The sequence below is a fragment of the Schistocerca gregaria genome, chromosome 3, assembly GCF_023897955.1.
Source record: "Schistocerca gregaria isolate iqSchGreg1 chromosome 3, iqSchGreg1.2, whole genome shotgun sequence".
NCBI lineage: Eukaryota > Metazoa > Arthropoda > Insecta > Orthoptera > Acrididae > Schistocerca > Schistocerca gregaria.
The window spans coordinates 955,226,491-955,244,929 of NC_064922.1; the positions used below are offsets into that span (position 1 = coordinate 955,226,491).

Consider the following 18,439-nt stretch of genomic DNA (forward strand, 5'->3'; position numbering starts at 1 on the left):
CACACGCGAGACAGATACCCCAGCATGAGTCACGACCCATCTCCATAACTTTAGCTCTGCCAGTACCTAGTCTCCTACCTTACAAACTTCACACAAGCTCTTCTGCAAACCTTGCAGGACTAGCACTCCTGGAAGAACTCCTGGAAGAAAGGATATTGCAGACACATGGCTTAGCCATAGCCTGGGGGATGTTTCCAGAATGAGATTTTAACTCTGCAGTGGAGTGTGCAGCAGAACTAGCACTCCTGGAAGAAAGGAGTGAAAATCTCACTCCAGAAACATCGCTCTGGCTGTTGCTAAGCCATGTCTGTGGAATACCCTTTCTTCCAGGAGTGCTAGTTCTGCAAGGTTTTCAGAAGAGCTTATGTGAAGTTTGGAAGGTAGGAGACGAGGTACTGGCAGAATTAAAGTTGTAAGGACGGGTCATGAGTCATGCTTGGGTAGCTCAGTTGGTAGAGCACTTGCCCACGAAAGACAAAGATCCCGAGTTCAATTCTTGGTCCGGCACACAGTTTTAATCTGCCAGGAAGATCCGTATCAGTGCACACTCCGCTGCAGCGTGAAAATCTCATTCTGGAAGCAATCTATCTTTTCCTACATTGCTGATATAGCTGAATTAAATCAGGCACAGCTGAGGGAATTAGAACTTGAAACAAGACATTAAAAGCAGTAGATGAGTTTTGCTGTTTGGGCCATACATCACTGATTATGGTCAATATATGAAATATATATGTAATGCAGACTGGTAGTAGAAAGAAAAACATTTCTGGGGAAAAAGGGGGGGGGGGAGTTTGTTAACAATTAGTATAAGTTTAAGAGTAAAGAAGTCTTTTCTGACAGTATTTGTCTGACGTGTAGCTTTATATGAACATGAAATGTGGACAATAGTCAGAATAAAATCTATGATTTTGGGACAAAGAAAGTGTTGGGGGAGGGGGGTGGGGGAGCAATCACTGTGCCATTCCCAAATTCTCTAAAGTAAATGAAGCGTCTTCTTAATCTGTTATTATGCCAACTTCAATAGTGAGAAAATTTTCGAGAGAGTTAAGTCTAATAGCTATGTTGCAATCTAGTTTCTTTTGAGGTTAAGAAGCAACAGATGTAGCACTAGGGATTGGGGGGGGGGGGGGGGGGGGGGGAGATAGATCAAGTAACAAATTAGCAAATACTGAATACAATTAGGGAAAAACAAATTCATGACAGTACTTGACTGAAAAAAGTTATCAGTTGATAGAACACAACATGAGGCATCCAGGAATTGTTGACCTGGTAACAGGAGGAATTGTAGCAGGAGAGCAAGGGTTGATTACTGCTAAGAAGTTGAAATGGATACAGGCTGTGGCAGTTATGCACAGACTAGCGAATAACATACGAAAGACTAGCATCGAAAGCTGCATCAAAAGAAGCCTGAGATTGAGAAGCATGATAACAAAAACAACAACAACAACACGTAAAAGCAGTTACTAGTACCAAAACTAGTGTTCAGATATTCATAGGTGACACAGGAGTCAAAGTGTGGGTTGCAAAGCAATAGCAGAAATAATTAAGCCTATCGTCAAATTTTCCTTTACAAAAGAAACTCAGGGAGTATCACCACAGTTTAATCCTTGCACCACTAAGAAGATAAATGATACAGATATTAATATCAGTGGGTGTTGGGAAACAGGTGAAACCAGCAAAACTGACAAAAACTCCCGGGCCTGTTGGAATCCCTATCAGATTAATGCCAAATTTTAACGATAATATACTGTAAATACATCAAACAAAAATTTGTGACCAATGGTTGGAAGAAAGCACAACTCACAGTCATCTGCAAGGAGTGACCAACGAAATGAATTGTCCAATATCACTGACATCTATCTTTTGTAGAATCTCAGAACATATACTAATTGAGCAAAAGTGCCAAGGTGCCTGTATATAATGCAGAACTGATCACTAGATGTCGTAAGAGGTGGACTCACTAGTATAAAAGTAGGCTGGGAGTAACCTGTAGAGAAGTAGTGACAGCAGAAGCAGGAGAGCTCAGTGACTTCAAATGTGGATCAGTAATTGGATGTCATCTAAGTGACAAATTCATCAGGAACATTTCAATCCTCCCAAAGCTGCCCAAGTCAACTGTCGGTGATGTGATTGTGAAGTGTAAATGTGAAGGAATAACCACAGCAAACTAAGACCAGGGAGACCTCAAGTACAGATAGAGAAGGCCTGCTGGACTTTGGGGAGGGTGACTGTAAAAAAAAAAAAAAAAAAAACTGCATGAAATCAGAGGAAAGAATTACTTGCGAATTGCAAAGTGCTATCAGCAGTCCAGCTACACATTGACTGTGCATAGGAAGTTAAAAAGAATGGGGTACATCGATCAAGCAGCTCCTCACAATGCACAAACTTCTGCAGTCTGTGCTAAGTGACACTCGAGGTGATGCAAAGAGTAATGACACTGGACAGCAAAAGACTGAAAACAAGCAATCATCAAGCTAGACCCTGTGGTAATGGTTTGAGTTTGGCAAATACCTGGAGAACATTACCTGCCATTATGCGTAGTGGCAACAGCGGTATTAAGGTGTGGGGGTGTTTTTCATGGTTAGGGTGAGGTGCTCTTACTACAATTAAGGAAATGCTAAATGTGGAGGACTGTGAACACATTTTATAGCATTGTGTACTGTGTACAGTGAGTAACAGTTCAGAGATATTGACTTGATCAGCATGATGCACCACATAATAAAGCAGCAACTATGAGGCAATGGATTGTGGACAATAACATTCCTGAAATGGATTGGCCTGCACAGCAACAAATCTGAATCCAATGGAACACATTCAGGACAAGTTAGATGTTGACTCTGCTCCAGGTCCCAGCATCTAACATCACCTTATCTGGTTCTGCCACTTGAGAAATAAAGGGCTGTGATTCCTCCATACGCTTCCGACCCCTCATTGAAAGTGTCCCAGGCAGAGTTCACACTGCCATATAGGTGAAGGATGGACACACACCACACTAATGACCACTAGTAAGTATCCAGATATTGTTGATCAGATAGTGTGTTCTGAGCTCCAATGTAAGAATGTTGTTGTTGTGGTCTTCAGTCCTGAGACTGGTTTGATGCAGCTCTCCATGCTACTCTATCCTGTGCAAGCTTCTTCATCTCCCAGTACCTACCGCAATCTACATCCGTCTGAATCTGCTTGGTGTATTCATCTCTTGGTCTCCCTCTACGATTTTTACCCTCCACGCTGCCCTCCAATGCTAAATTAGTGATCCCTTGATGCCTCAGAACATGTCCTACCAACCGATCCCTCCTTCTAGTCAAGTTGTGCCACAAACTTCTCTTCTCCCCAATTAGTTGTGTGATCTACCCATCTAATCTTCAGCACTCTTCTGTAGCACCACATTTCGAAAGCTTCTATTCTCTTCTTGTCCAAACTGTATATTGAGCAAGCAGTAAAGGAAACAAAAGAAAAATTTGGAGTAGGTATTAAAATTCATGGAGAAGAAATAAAAACTTTGAGGTTCGCCGATGACATTGTAATTCTGTCAGAGACAGCAAAGGACCTGGAAGAGCAGTTGAACGGAATGGACAGTGTCTTGAAGGGAGGATATAAGATGAACATCAACAAAAGCAAAATGAGGATAATGGGATGTAGTCAAATTAAATCAGGTGATGCTGAGGGAATTAGATTAGGAAATGAGACACTTAAAGTAGTAAAGGAGTTTTGCTATTTAGGAAGTAAAATAACTGATGATGGTCGAAGTAGAGAGGATATAAAATGTAAACTGGCAATGGCAAGGAAAGCGTTCCTGAAGAAGAGAAATTTGTTAACATCGAGTCTAGATTTATGTATCAGGAAGTCGTTTCTGAAAGTATTTGTATGGAGTGTAGCCATGTATGGAAGTGAAACATGGACGATAACTAGTTTGGACGAGAAGAGAATAGAAGCTTTCGAAATGTGGTGTTACAGAAGAATGCTGAATATAAGGTGGATAGATCACGTAACTAATGAGGAGGTATTGAATAGGATTGGGGAGAAGAGCAGTTTGTGGCACCACTTGACTAGAAGAAGGGATTGGTTGGTAGGACATGTTTTGAGGCATCAAGGGATCACAAATTTCGCATTGGAGGGCAGCGTGGAGGGTAAAAATCGTAGAGGGAGACCAAGAGATGAATACACTAAGCAGATTCAGAAGGATGTAGGTACCGGGAGATGAAGAAGCTTGCACAGGATACAGTAGCATGGAGAGCTGCATCAAACCAGTCTCAGGACTGAAGACCACAACAACAACAACAACAACAACAACAACTACTTGTCCAAACTATTTCTCGTCCATGTTTCACTTCCATACATGGCTACACTCCATACAAATACTTTCAGAAAAGACTTCCTGACTCTTAAATCTATACTCAATGTTAACAAATTTCTCTTCTTCAGAAACGCTTTCCTTGCCATTGCCAGTCTACATTTTATATCCTCTCTACTTCGACCATCATTAGTTATTTTAGTCCCCAAATAGCAAAACTCATTTACTACTTTAAGCATCTCATTTTCTAATCTAATTCCCTCAGCATCACCCGACTTAATTCGACTACATTCCATTATCCTCGTTTTGCTTTTGTTGATGTTCATCGTATATCCTCCTTTCAAGACACTGTCCATTCCGTTCAACTGATCTTCCGGAATAAGAACAAGAATATGAATCTTTATTAGGCATTCAGTATTTTCTTATACAATGGGCTTCATCAGTAAGTTCAATAACAGTATAAAGGTGGTTATATTCTCATAACAATGTATATATAAATCATATGAATGTTAGTGTAGTACAATAGCACACATTTAGAATTTTGTATATTGTTAAGTTTACAATAAAAAAGAAAACATTATACAAATTCATACTAAGCAGGGAGTATTCATGTTTATGACATTATGTCATTATCATACACATGTTGATAACAATATGTCATTATCTTAAGATATTGATATAAATAAAGAGCACTCAAAATAGGTCTATTATGACTATATGTTAGATATTGTTTTTCCAAATTTAGGTCCTACTACAGGCAGAGGTACCTTTCTCTATGTTAAAACAGCAAATCTGCCAAATTACAATCTTTATATTCATCAACTGAGTAAAGTGCTTTACCTTTGAGCCATTGACCCAATGTTGTCTTAAATTAATTTTTGATACTGTTTGTACAGTTTTAGGGAGCATGTTAAACAGTTTGAGGCCTACATATTTATAACTATTATGTATCTTGGACAATCTAAAGTATGGCAGATCAATTGTGTGGTTTCATCTTGTATTACGGGTGTGGACAGATGACCTAAGGGGATATTGAGCTATGTTTTCTTTTACATGTAATAAGCAATAATATATGTACAAACAAGGAACTGTCATGATGTTCAGTTTTTTGAAATGTTCCCTGCATGTATCCCTAGGAGATAAATCCACTATACATCGAAGAGCTTTTTTTCGCCATCTGAAAATTTATACTGAATCGGGAGAATTTCCCCAGAGCAGAATATCATATGAAATATGGGCGTGGATATAAGCAAAATATGAATGCAGCAGTAAGTTTTGGCTGACATCATTCCTAAGCTTATAAAGTAGGAACATAGCACGTGCAATGTAATGAGCTATTTGATCAGAATCACTTCCATGTTGAATAGTATGATTCCAAAAACACTGATCACATCAAACAAAACCTGTCATTTTCTCTTGTGATATCCTGAAAGCGAAGGGTCATAGCAGTCAGGTAGACAAAGTAGATTTCAACTTATGAAAAACATTTCACTCAGTACACACTTATGCTTGTCATTGAAATTATGACAATATAGTATATCAAGCAAAATTTGTGACTGGACTGAGGACTTCTTGGTCAGGAGAATGCAGTATATTGTCTTTGATGGAGAGTTATCACAGATGTGCAACTAACTTCTCATGAGTCCTAGTGAATTGCATTTGGACACCTCCTGTTCATGTTGTATATTAACCACCTTGAAGGCAATGTTCATAGTAAACTCAGACTTTTTGCAGATGCAGTTGTCTATAATGAAGCACTGTCAGAAAGAATCTGCACAAATATTCAATCAGATCTTGATAAAATTACAAAATACTGCAAAGACTGGCAACTTGCTTTAAATGCTCAGAAAAGTAAAATTGTGCACTCTGCAAACTGAGGAATAAATTTCATCATATGACTGCAATAATGACAGGCCACAGTTGGAATCACTCAATTCAAACAAGTCCTGGGTATAATAATTTGTAGTGATACAAAATGGAACGATCACATAGGTTTGGCCAATGATACACCGGGTGGCAGTCTTTGGTTTATAGGTAGAATACTACACAAATTCTATCAGTCTACAAATGAGACTGCTTAGAAAATACTTGTATGACCCATTCTAGAATACTGTTCAAGTGTGCGGGACATGTACCAAATAAGACTGACAAGTGATATTTATTATTTACAAAGAAGTGGAACACAAATGGCAACAGATTTGTTTGACCCATGGAAGAGTTTCACAGTGACACAGAAAGAAACTCAACTGGCAGAAACTTGTAGATAGATGCTAACCAACCTTGTGAAATCCTACTTACAAAGTTTCAAGAACCAACTTCAAGCAATGTTTCTAGGAATACAACAACAACTCACTATATGTTGCTTCCATAGGGATCGTGAAAACAAGGTTAGTGTTTCAGCCATCATTTTTCTCTGCACTTGATACATCAATGGCACAAAAACAAGCCCTGATAACTGACACAATGGTAAGCAACCTCTGCTGTGCACTTCAAAGTGGTTTGCTGAGTACCGCAAGCCACTGGGAGAGGTTTAATTTCCCAGAGTTTGTTCCCATGAAGGGAAGCCCAGTGGTTATGTCAAAGTGAAACCATCTGGTGATAGTTGGCAGTACAGAGGTCACAGGAGGGAATGGAAGAACTAGCGTGCCGAGGAACGAGGACTGCAGCCTTGGCAGCAGGGTCAGCAGCCTCGTTCCCCATCACACCCACATGATTAGGGACACATAAACATCACAATGGCTCCATCAAGAGTAAGTGATACCTTTCCTGGACTTACTACAGTAAAGGATGGACGGTGTACAGCACACAGAGACTCTGAAGGACACTGAGAGAGTTGGAGTAGATGACACGATTGAAAAGCCTGTTCCGCAGGATGTACTGCACCGCCTGATACAGGGCGAAGAGCTCCACTGTAAATACTAAGCAGCGTTCCGGAAGCCAATACCAAAATCGTTGATGCCAAACACAAAGCCACACCAAACACCACTTCAACCCGTGGGCCATCAGTGTACACAAAGTACTATTGCAAAGTTCCGTGCGAAGGTTGAGAAACTTACGGTGATAGAGCACGTCTGGAGTAGTGTCCTTAGGAAGCGAATGAAGTCCAACGTGAACACGGGTTGCCACACAAAGCCAAGGTGATAAATGGTTCACACCCATTGGGAAAGAGGCAGGAAGTGTGAAAATACGCTGCCAAAGCAATAGCCAAAGTGAACTACATTAAGTAACAGAGAAGAAGGATGTGCTCCATATTGGCGGTCAAAGGAGTCATTGAAGAAGGAGGCATAAGATGGGTGGCCACGCATGGCGGAAAAATGGCATGCATACCTGTGGAGGAGAAAATCACGGCAGTATGACAGCATTAGTTCGGCAGCTTCTGAATACGGACCTTCAACTGCATTAGTGTAAAATGCACCAGTGGACAAACAGATGGCATAAAGGTGGATTGTATTGAAACAGTATAAGATGGATGGACGTGTAGATGCATAAATGAAACACCCACAGTCTAGTTTTGAATGGAAAAGGGACCAGTACAAGCACCGCAGGAAGCACCGCTGAGGACACACAGGACACTGAGGGACCGCATACAGCAGGCAGCCAGGTAAGACATGTGGGAGGACCAAGAGAGTTTCCTAATGAGCATGAGCCCTAGGAATTTCATAGTTTGAACATATGGAAGAGCAAAAGGCCCAAGGTGTAAAAACGGTGGAAGAAATCAATCCCGCCAGCAGAAATTGATACAAATCGTTTTGTCAGTGGAAAAGCGAAAGCCATTGTCAATGCTCCATGGATAAAGACGCCAATGAAGGAGACAAGTCCGTGAAGAACTGCAATAGATAGGAAAATTGAAAAAAAAAAAAAAAAAAAAAAAAAGGGAACCGGAAATGCCTGGTAGGAGACAGGTCATAATAGAGTTAACGGCAATAGCAAAGAGGATGATGCTCAGGTCTGAAGGCTGGGGCACACAGTTTTCCTGGATAAAGGTGTTTGACAAGGCAGAACTGATACACACCGTGAAAAGTCAGTCTTTTAAAAATTCCTGAAGAAAACAAAGCATGCAACATCAGAAGCCCCATGTGTAGAAGTATGGAGAAAACCAGTCCTCCAGCAGGTGTCGTGCACTTTCTGCAAATCGAAAAACACAGCCGCTGTCTGGTATTTCCACAGAAAACTATTCATGACCTGGGTTGACGTGACAAGACAGTCAACTTCAGAATGGTGTCCTCGAAATCCACATTAATCAGCAGTTAGTAAATTTCAAGACTAAAGCCACCATACCAGCTGGGCATGAATCATATGTTCCATCACCTTACAAACACAGCTGGTGAGAGAAATGGGGCGGTAGTTAAAAGAAAAGTGTTTGTCCTTACTGCGCTTAGGTGCAAGTATGAGGGTGGCTTCACACCAGCATCTGGGGAACGTGTCCTCTGCTCAGATGTGATTGTATGTATGAGGGAGGAAGTGCTTGCCTGCAAGAGGAAGGTTCAGCAACATCTTGACGTGAACATCGTCTGGCCCTGAAGTGGGGAACTGGGATAAAGTGAGAGCATGATTTAGCTTCCTCACAGTAAAGGTGGCATTGCAGCACTCATTATTCTGAGAAAAGAAGGGTATTGCCTGACACTCCCCCACTTGTTTCCAATGGAGAAAGGCAAGGTGACAGTGGGTGGAGTTCGAAATCTCCGCAAAGCAGCACCTCAAGGTGTTGGAGATAGCAACAGGGTACACTATGACATTGTCTGCTATGGTCAGGATGGAAATTGGGGAATGGACGCTGGCCCCATAGAGCTGTCAGAGGTCGGCCCAAATAACGGAAGAGGAACTTGAACTGTTAGAAGAACTCGTAAAAGAAATCAAGTTAGCTCTTTTTGCTATCCCGAAGAATGCGATGACACTGCAAGCACAACTGTTTATATCAAATGCAGTTTGCCATCAATGATGACAAGTAAAAACGCGGAGAGCACATCTCCACACACAAACTGCATCTTGGCATGCCTCAGTCGACCAAGGGACTGGGTCACGGTGCAGTAAAGATGAAGTGTCATGAATGGAACGTCCTGCAGAAGCAAGGATAATGTTGGTAAGGTATACCACCTGGTCATCACAACTGGAGAAATGTTTTTCAAAGGTCACCAGGGAGGAGTAAAGCCTCCGGTCAGCCTTAGGAAGCTGTCATTTGGGTGTGCACATAGGTGAGGTCTGAGTCAGCATATGGATAGCGCACGGAAAATGATCACTTGAGTACATGCCAGAGAGAACGGACCACTTGAGATGATGGGCGAGCTGGGCAGTGCAGGAGAGGTCTAAATAGGAATAGGTGTGCATGGAGCCTGAAAGGAAGTGGGTGCTCCTGTGTTAAGGCAAAAGAGGTGAAGTTGACTGAGAATATCAGTCATGAGGGTACCTCCCGGAAGCATTCTGGGACAACCCCAAAGGGGATGGTGCACATTCAAATCACTGAGCAGCAGAAACTGGTGAGGGAGTTGCCCAATAAGCTGGAGGAATTCTGCACTGATGACACCGAATGATCGAGGGATGCAAACAGTACAAAGGGAAAAGGTGAAATGCAGACAACAACAACTTGAAGCTGGGTAGTCAGCAACACAGTTTGACTATGAACATTATCCCGGAGAAGCAGGATGACTCGCCCACGAGCTGGAATGCCATCCCCGGGGTGAAGGTCAAGCAGACCGGAAAGAAATGCAAGAGATCAAAGTGGTGGTGAGAGTGTGATTTTGTTTCCCGGAGGCAGAGAATAGATGGATGCTGTGATTACAAGAGCAGCTGCAATTCCTCTTTGTCGGATCTAAGGCTACGAATGTTCCACTGTAGGAGAGTCATGACGAGGAAAGGAGGAAGGAAAAAGTGAAGAGGTGTCACCTCGGTGGCTGCCGAGTGCTAGTCTTCGAAGACTGACTGCTACAGGGTGCAGAGAGTGGAGGATCCTGCTCCGTGACATCTACAGAGGTGTCGGCATTCTCCTTCTGTCGGTCTGCAGAGTCCAGGGCAGAAAAATGGTCAGCGATGCACACCGGTGACACAGAGGTCAGATGTGTGAGGGTATCATATAGTGACACTGTCAGTAAGGATCTCCGAGTCAATGAAGAAGAAGTCTTTTTGGTTCTGTTCGATTTCTTGCAGCCTTTGCAGGTGCCAGATGGCGATCCAGATGTTGGTTGGCTGGAGGGATGTAAAAAGTCTTCACGGCAGTATTCCTTCTGTCCTTTCTGGCCTGCCAGTTGTGTATCAGGTGACTCTGCTTCATGAGACAGAAGTTTGGAGGCTTGTTGCACAGCTGGGGGAGGAGGAGGAGGAGGAGACAGGGATGGTAAAGTGACACTGTGTGGTTTTACACCTGTGGTGCTGAATTTGAGGTTGCATGTCTGCATAGCCATGTCCTTTGTGGAATGAGATGTAGCAAGAATAGCACTGTAGGTGCCGGATGGTAAAACGCAATGTTTCCAACCGGCCGACAGCTTGCAAGCAACAGGGTAAGGCACTTTTTCCTTCACCTGGATCTTCTGGATGGCCCACTTATCGAGATACGTGGGACAATCTCGGGAGGAGGCTGCATGGTCACCATTGCAATTGATACAGCAGGAAGGAGGAGGCAGACAATCGCCCTCGTGAGTGTCCCTACCGCAGGTTACACATTTTGCCAGGTGTTGACACGACATTTGAGTGTGGTTGTAATGATGACACTGGCAGCAGTGCATCAGCTTTGGAATGTGTGGTCGGTCTGTGATAACTTCTTAGGCTGGTTTGATCTTTGGTGGAAGCACCACTCTTCCAAATGTGAGAAAAAGACTGTGGGCACTAAGGATGCATCTATCTTTTCATCACCCAATGGACTGCAAGGATACCCTTATCAGAGAGGTACATTTAGATACCTGCCTCTGTCAGACCATCGAACAACCTAGTGTAAATAGCACCAAGTGAAGAATTCAGCTTTCGATGGGCCTCGACATCGAACAGAATAGTTGTGGAGGAGCAAAGCTGCAAGCAGTTGTTGTGCTTGAGAGTCAGAAGTAATCTCCAAAAGCAAAGTGCCATTGCATAAATGAGAGCAGGATTTCACAGGGCGAGCAATTTTATCAGCACATTTCTGAATAATAAACAAATTTCTCATAGCAAAGGACTGACCATCTTCAGTACATAAAACGACGGGGAACTGTGGTGCAGCCGGGAGAGTCTTTGAATCGTTAGTCTCATTCTGTTTACGTTTAGTAGGTGTAGACTGTGAAGAAGATTATTGGATCAATGAGAAAATCTCCCATGATTGCCAGCTTCTCTGAAGGCGCACTCCTTCCAACAGGGGTGAGTGAGGGGGGGCCCTCAGAGGGGGGCATCCACCTTAGATGATTGTTCACACCTCAGGTCACACCTCCCGAACACCTGAAGGAGGGACCAATTGGCTAATTGGGAAGGTAACAACGCAGGCAATCACCCCTTCCTGGGCCTGGCCTGTACCGAGGGTACGTGTGAACCCTACCTGTGGACAAGGGCCGGGAATTACCCGTTACCCAGTCACCTGTTAGGCATCAGACATCGGGGTGGCCTTCAGAAGTTAATACAGAGCTACCTCTCCAAAAATATTTAAAAAGTGCACTATTCGCTGTTGGGTGAACAGCAGTTAAAAGTGTATAAAATGGCAAGCACCAAAGGCACAGCAAAAGAAAGAGTACGACACATCTTACATGAATAATTAACAATGAGAAAATTTTGTACAAACTGATGCAAATTTATTGAACTCTAGCCAATAATGAATATCTTTGCAATGTTCATACTGAAGAATTCAGCAGATTTTGTGCACTCAATTGTTTCTGGAGGATACTGATCCATTACTTCATGTCAGTAGCAATCAAAACAGTGGATGGAAGCTCATGGCTTTGTTACAAAAGCTAAAGCTTTAACGTCTATTGCAAATTACAGAAAGGTAAAGGATAAAATAACTGGCGGATTCATGTAAGTCCACTGGAACAACTGGAGGATTCAATACATGAGAAGATGTCTGGATGAAATGTAAATAAATGAGAATAAAAAAGTATCGCACAATACACCTGACCACAAGAATGCTTCGGATGGAAGAAGAAAAAAAAATTTAAAAAATCAGGAAATTTGAAATACTAATGGTTGAAATAACCAGCCTAATTGCCATATTTGGTACCCTCAGATTTCCACCTAAAGCCACAGCTAGAAATTAGGGTCTTGAAAATATTTCGTCTCCAAATATGAGATTAAAGCAGACCAGTCCACTGCCAAGCCATGAACTTTTTATCCTTCTTCATACAGCATCTGTAGATGAAGGTTAATGATCTGGAAATACTGGCCAATTGCAGCAACAACTGCACTTTTATTATTGATATACAATAAAGCTTACCTTTTCTTACCTGAAAAATCATTGCAAGGAAATTGTGTAAGGATACAAAGAGAGTATCCTGCCACTGGCGTGTAAAATGAACAGCAAAGGTGGGGTTTTCCTCTGGACATTTAATGAATGGCAACACTACGAAGGAAGAAAGATTTAAAAATTATATTAGACAGGGGGAGTACACAAAAATACATATACTATTAAGGAGTAGGTTCACAAGAGAGAAAGTTCAGCAATAACATGAATCTAATACTTACTAAACCATTCTTTCCATTCAGACTGACTACTGAGTTCAGGAGTCATTTTTGCAAAAAAGTCCGTAACTTTCTCAGGCTTGTTATTAGTGACAGCATTGACGAGGTACAATTTCAGTACAGCATTTTCCATTTTTTTGACAGCTGCAAATACAAAAATTAAAAATTGGTTGTCATTGGATTAGTTGATAATCAAACAATTAAAACTCAAATGTTGTGTGAAACTAATCATGTGTCAGGGGCAAAATTTAAGCAAGAAAGTCAAGAGGAAAGCTGAAAAATAGTGAATATGATACACCTTACATATCAACAGTGGTCTTTACTTCCATACATCATATACCATTTATGTCTGAAAATCAGGACAATTGTTCCTAATATAACACACAGGATCTACATATATGCAAATAACCAACGACACCCAGCATGGGTGTACACACTCTCTCTCTCTCTCTCTCTCTCTCTCTCTCTCTCTCTCTCTCTCTCTCTCACACACACACACACACACACACACACACACACACACCATCTTTTATTGGCATTTTTTGTTTCCTAAAAATCTATTTCACTTTTCTACATAATCATTGTCCTGATCTATGTACATTTTGCAAAGCTGCCATAGTTGCTTCAACTAAGCTGTGTAAGTCTCAACCTAAGAAAAGAACCAGCTGGCAACAGTGGTCTTCAGCTCTTTGTGGCCTTCAACCTGTCATAGGAGGTGAGGTCGGATCCTGATGTTGTGAGTTGACTTAAAGTGATCGACATATTGTGAGAAGCCCAGTTTTTACTCGTTCCTGTGTAATAACAGTCAGCTTTTTTTACAAATTTCCGTCGCCGTCGTGTTTCCTCTTGATGTTGTGATTCTGTTATGCAGTGCCACATATTTAATTGCGGACATTGTTTCTGAATGCAGGGTGGGTGAGAGCTATGAGGGAGCTTCTACACTTAAATAATTCACTGCAAAGTCACAAAACACTGTTTCCGCAATTCTTCTACGTTCAAGTAAGTAATAAACTCACAACAAATGATAATTGGCAGAGCTTTTCAAGACAATATGTTCAAACATGATGCTTCAATGCTTCACCAAAAGCATAAGGTAATCGAAATTGTGTGGCATTGAGTCTACATATCAACATTCATTTTTCTTTAGTGTTTGACCATTATCATCAGGTCCCTTTCTTCTTTGGAGTACGCAGCACCCCCAAAGCACGACTGCAAAGTGCAAGTGACCCCTCACTGTCAGGTCCAAATTACATATCCATTGTCAGCTTCTGAGTTATCCCTTCATTTTTCTTTCTCATATCTGTGCACAAATTCCAAAAACCAAGGCATGGTAGATGCTCTTTACTCTATTACTAATTAAAGTCATGTTTTTCACATACACACCTTTTATCAATCTAATAAAAGGAAGTTGCTATGCTTTGCAGCAACATGTACCACTACAAATCATAGGACGAGTGGTTGAAAAGAAATATTGAACCTTATCCTTGGAATCCTCCCCCCATGAACCATGGACCTTGCCGTTGGTGGGGAGGCTTGCGTGCCTCAGCGATACAGATGGCCGTACCGTAGGTGCAACCACAACGGAGGGGTATCTGTTGAGAGGCCAGACAAACGTGTGGTTCCTGAAGAGGGGCAGCAGCCTTTTCAGTAGTTGCAGGGGCAACAGTCTGGATGATTGACTGATCTGGCCTTGCAACATTAACCAAAACGGCCTTGCTGTGCTGGTACTGCGAACGGCTGAAAGCAAGGGGAAACTACAGCCGTAATTTTTCCCGAGGACATGCAGCTTTACTGTATGGTTAAATGATGATGGCATCCTCTTGGGTAAAATATTCCGGAGGTAAAATAGTCCCCCATTCGGATCTCCGGGCGGGGACTACTCAAGAGGATGTCGTTATCAGGAGAAAGGAAACTGGCGTTCTACGGATCGGAGCGTGGAATGTCAGATCCCTTAATCGGGCAGGTACGTTAGAAAATTTAAAAAGGGAAATGGATAGGTTAAAGTTAGATATAGTGGGAATTAGTGAAGTTCGGTGGCAGGAGGAACAAGACTTCTGGTCAGGTGACTACAGGGTTATAAACACAAAATCAAATAGGGGTAATGCAGGAGTAGGTTTAATAATGAATAGGAAACTAGGAATGCGGGTAAGCTACTACAAACAGCATACTGAACGCATTATTGTGGCCAAGATAGATACGAAGCCCACACCTACTACAGTAGTACAAGTTTATATGCCAACTAGCTCTGCAGATGATGAAGAAATTGAAGAAATGTACGATGAAATAAAAGAAATTATTCAGATAGTGAAGGGAGACGAAAATTTAATAGTAATGGGTGACTGGAATTCGAGTGTAGGAAAAGGGAGAGAAGGAAACATAGTAGGTGAATATGGATTGGGGCTAAGAAATGAAAGAGGAAGCCGCCTAGTAGAATTTTGCACAGAGCACAACTTAATCATAGCTAACACTTGGTTTAAGAATCATGAAAGAAGGTTCTATATGTGGAAGAACCCCGGAGATACTAAAAGGTATCAGATAGATTATATAATGGTAAGACAGAGATTTAGGAACCAGGTTTTAAGTTGTAAGACATTTCCACCATCTATTGGTTATGACCTGTAGATTAAAACTGAAGAAACTGCAAAAATGTGGGAAATTAAGGAGATGGGACCTGGATAAACTGAAAGAACCAGAGGTTGTACAGAGTTTCAGAGAGAGCATAAGGGAACAATTGACAGGAATAGGGGAAAGAAATACAGTAGAAGAAGAATGGGTAGCTCTGAGGGATGTAGTAGTGAAGGCAGCAGAGGATAAAGTAGGTACAAAGACGAGGGCTGCTAGAAATCCTTGGGTAACAGAAGAAATATTGAATTTAATTGATGAAAGGAAAAAATATAAAAATGCAGTAAATGAAGCAGGCAAAAAGGAATACAAACGTCTCAAAAATGAGATCGACAGGAAGTGCAAAATGGCTAAACAGGGATGGCTAGAGGACAAATGTAAGGATGTAGAAGCTTATCTTACTAGGGGTAAGATAGATACTGCCTACAGGAAAATTAAAGAGACCTTTGGAGAGAAGAGAACCACGTGTATGAATATCAAGAGCTCAGATGGCAGCCCAGTTCTAAGCAAAGAAGGGAAGGCAGAAAGGTGGAAGGAGTATATAGAAGGTTTATACAAGGGCGATGTACTTGAGGACAATATTATGGAAATAGAAGAGGATGTAGATGAAGACGAAATGGGAGATACGATACTGCGTGAAGAGTTTGACAGAGCACTGAAAGACCTGAGTCGAAACAAGGCCTCCGGAGTAGACAACATTCCATTAGAACTACTGAAGGCCTTGGGAGAGCCAGTCATGACAAAACTCTACCAGCTGGTGAGCAAGATGTATGAGACAGGCGAAATACCCTCAGACTTCAAGAAGAATATAATAATTCCAATCCCAAAGAAAGCAGGTGCTGACAGATGTGAAAATTACCGAACTATCAGTTTAATAAGCCACGGCTGCAAAATACTAACGCGAATTCTTTACAGACGAATGGAAAAACTGGTAGATGCAGACCTCGGGGAGGATCAGTTTGGATTCCGTCGAAATGTTGGAACACGTGAGGCAATACTGACCTTACGACTTATCTTAGAAGAAAGATTAAGAAAAGGCAAACCTACATTTCCAGCATTTGTAGACTTAGAAAAAGCTTTTGACATTGTTGACTGGAATACTCTCTTTCAAATTCTGAAGATGGCGGGAGTAAAATACAGGGAGCAAAAGGCTATTTATAATTTGTACAGAAACCAGATGGCAGTAATAAGAGTCGAGGGGCATAAAAGGGAAGCAGTGGTTGGGAAAGGAGTGAGACAGGGTTGTAGCCTCTCCCCAATGTTATTCAATCTGTATATTGAGCAAGCAGTAAAGGAAAAAAAAAAAAAATTTGGAGTAGGTATTAAAATTCATGGAGACGAAGTAAAAACTTTGAGGTTCGCCGATGACATTGTAATTCTGTCAGAGACGGCAAAGGACTTGGAAAAGCAGTTGAACGGAATGGACAGTGTCTTGAAAGGAGGATATAAGATGAACATTAACAAAAGCAAAACGAGGATAATGGAATGTAGTCAAATTAAATCGGGTGATGCTGAGGGAATTAGATTAGGAAATGAGACACTTAAAGTAGTAAAGGAGTTTTGCTATTTAGGAAGTAAAATAACTGATGATGGTCGAAGTAGAGAGGATATAAAATGTAGACTGGCAATGGCAAGGAAAGCGTTTCTGAAGAAGAGAAATTTGTTAACATCAAGTATTGATTTAAGTGTCAGGAAGTCGTTTCTGAAAGTATATGTATGGAGTGTAGCCATGTATGGAAGTGAAACATGGACGATAACTAGTTTGGACAAGAAGAGAATAGAAGCTTTCGAAATGTGGTGCTACAGAAGAATACTGAAGATAAGGTGGATAGATCACGTAACTAATGAGGAGGTATTGAATAGGATTGGGGAGAAGAGAAGTTTGTGGCACAACTTGACTAGAAGAAGGGATTGGTTGGTAGGACATGTTTTGAGGCATCAAGGGATCACAAATTTAGCATTGGAGGGCAGCGTGGAGGGTAAAAATCGTAGAGGGAGACCGAGAGATGAGTACACTAAGCAGATTCAGAAGGATGTAGGTTGCAGTAGGTACTGGGAGATGAAGCAGCTTGCACAGGATAGAGTAGCATGGCGAGCTGCATCAAACCAGTCTCAGGACTGAAGACAACAACGAACGAATCCTTGGAATGGACAGCAGCACATAGACATGTTTTCAAAGAACACTATAACAGATGACAATTTCCTGTGCCATCATTATGAGATATCTTGATTCGATTTTGGTGATCATTTCGCAACACCCGTTAGCTGTAATGCTTGACCACATTTCATGAAATCAACCAAAAAAACACGCTTTTCATACCAAAAAATCATAGCAATAATTTTTTTTTTAGTTAGGTGATAGAGGGATTAGTGAAATTCAGTGGCAGGAGAAACAGGACTTTGGATTAGGTGAATACAGCATTACAAATACAAAATCAAATAATGGTACTGCAGAAATAAGTTTAATAATGAATAAGAAATAAGGAATGTGGGTAAACTACTATGAACAGTATAGTGAATGCATTACTGTAGTCAAGATAGACACACAGCCCACACCAACCACAGTGGCACAAGTCTGTACGCCAACTAGCTCCTTATATGATGAACAGATTGACGAAATGTACAATGCGGTTGACAAAATGTACAATGTGATAAAAGAAATTATTCAGATAGTTAAGGGAGATAAAAATTTAATTGTGATGGGGGACTGGATTTCAATAATGGAGAAAGGAAAAGAAGGTAAAATTGCAAGTGAAAAGGGACTGGGGGAAAGGAATGAAATAGGAAGCATGGCTGGTAGAATTTTGCACAGAGAATAATTTAATCATCACTGACTCTTGGTTTAAGACTCAAGAAAGAAAGTTGTATACATGGAGGAGACCTGTACACACCAGAAGGCGT

At 41.5% G+C, this 18,439-nt stretch overlaps 1 protein-coding gene across 1 annotated transcript in view; it reads right to left on the reverse strand.

Annotated features, from left to right (window-relative positions):
- LOC126355725 (WD repeat-containing protein 91) overlaps positions 1-18,439 on the reverse strand; it is a 219,661-nt gene that overhangs the window by 156,254 nt on the left and 44,968 nt on the right. Inside the window, exons 3-4 of the mRNA XM_050006093.1 lie at positions 12,920-13,060; positions 12,638-12,797 (exon numbers count right to left, since the gene is read on the reverse strand). Coding sequence (XP_049862050.1) covers positions 12,638-12,797; positions 12,920-13,060 — 301 coding nt within the window. The remainder of the gene's footprint in view (positions 1-12,637; positions 12,798-12,919; positions 13,061-18,439) is intronic.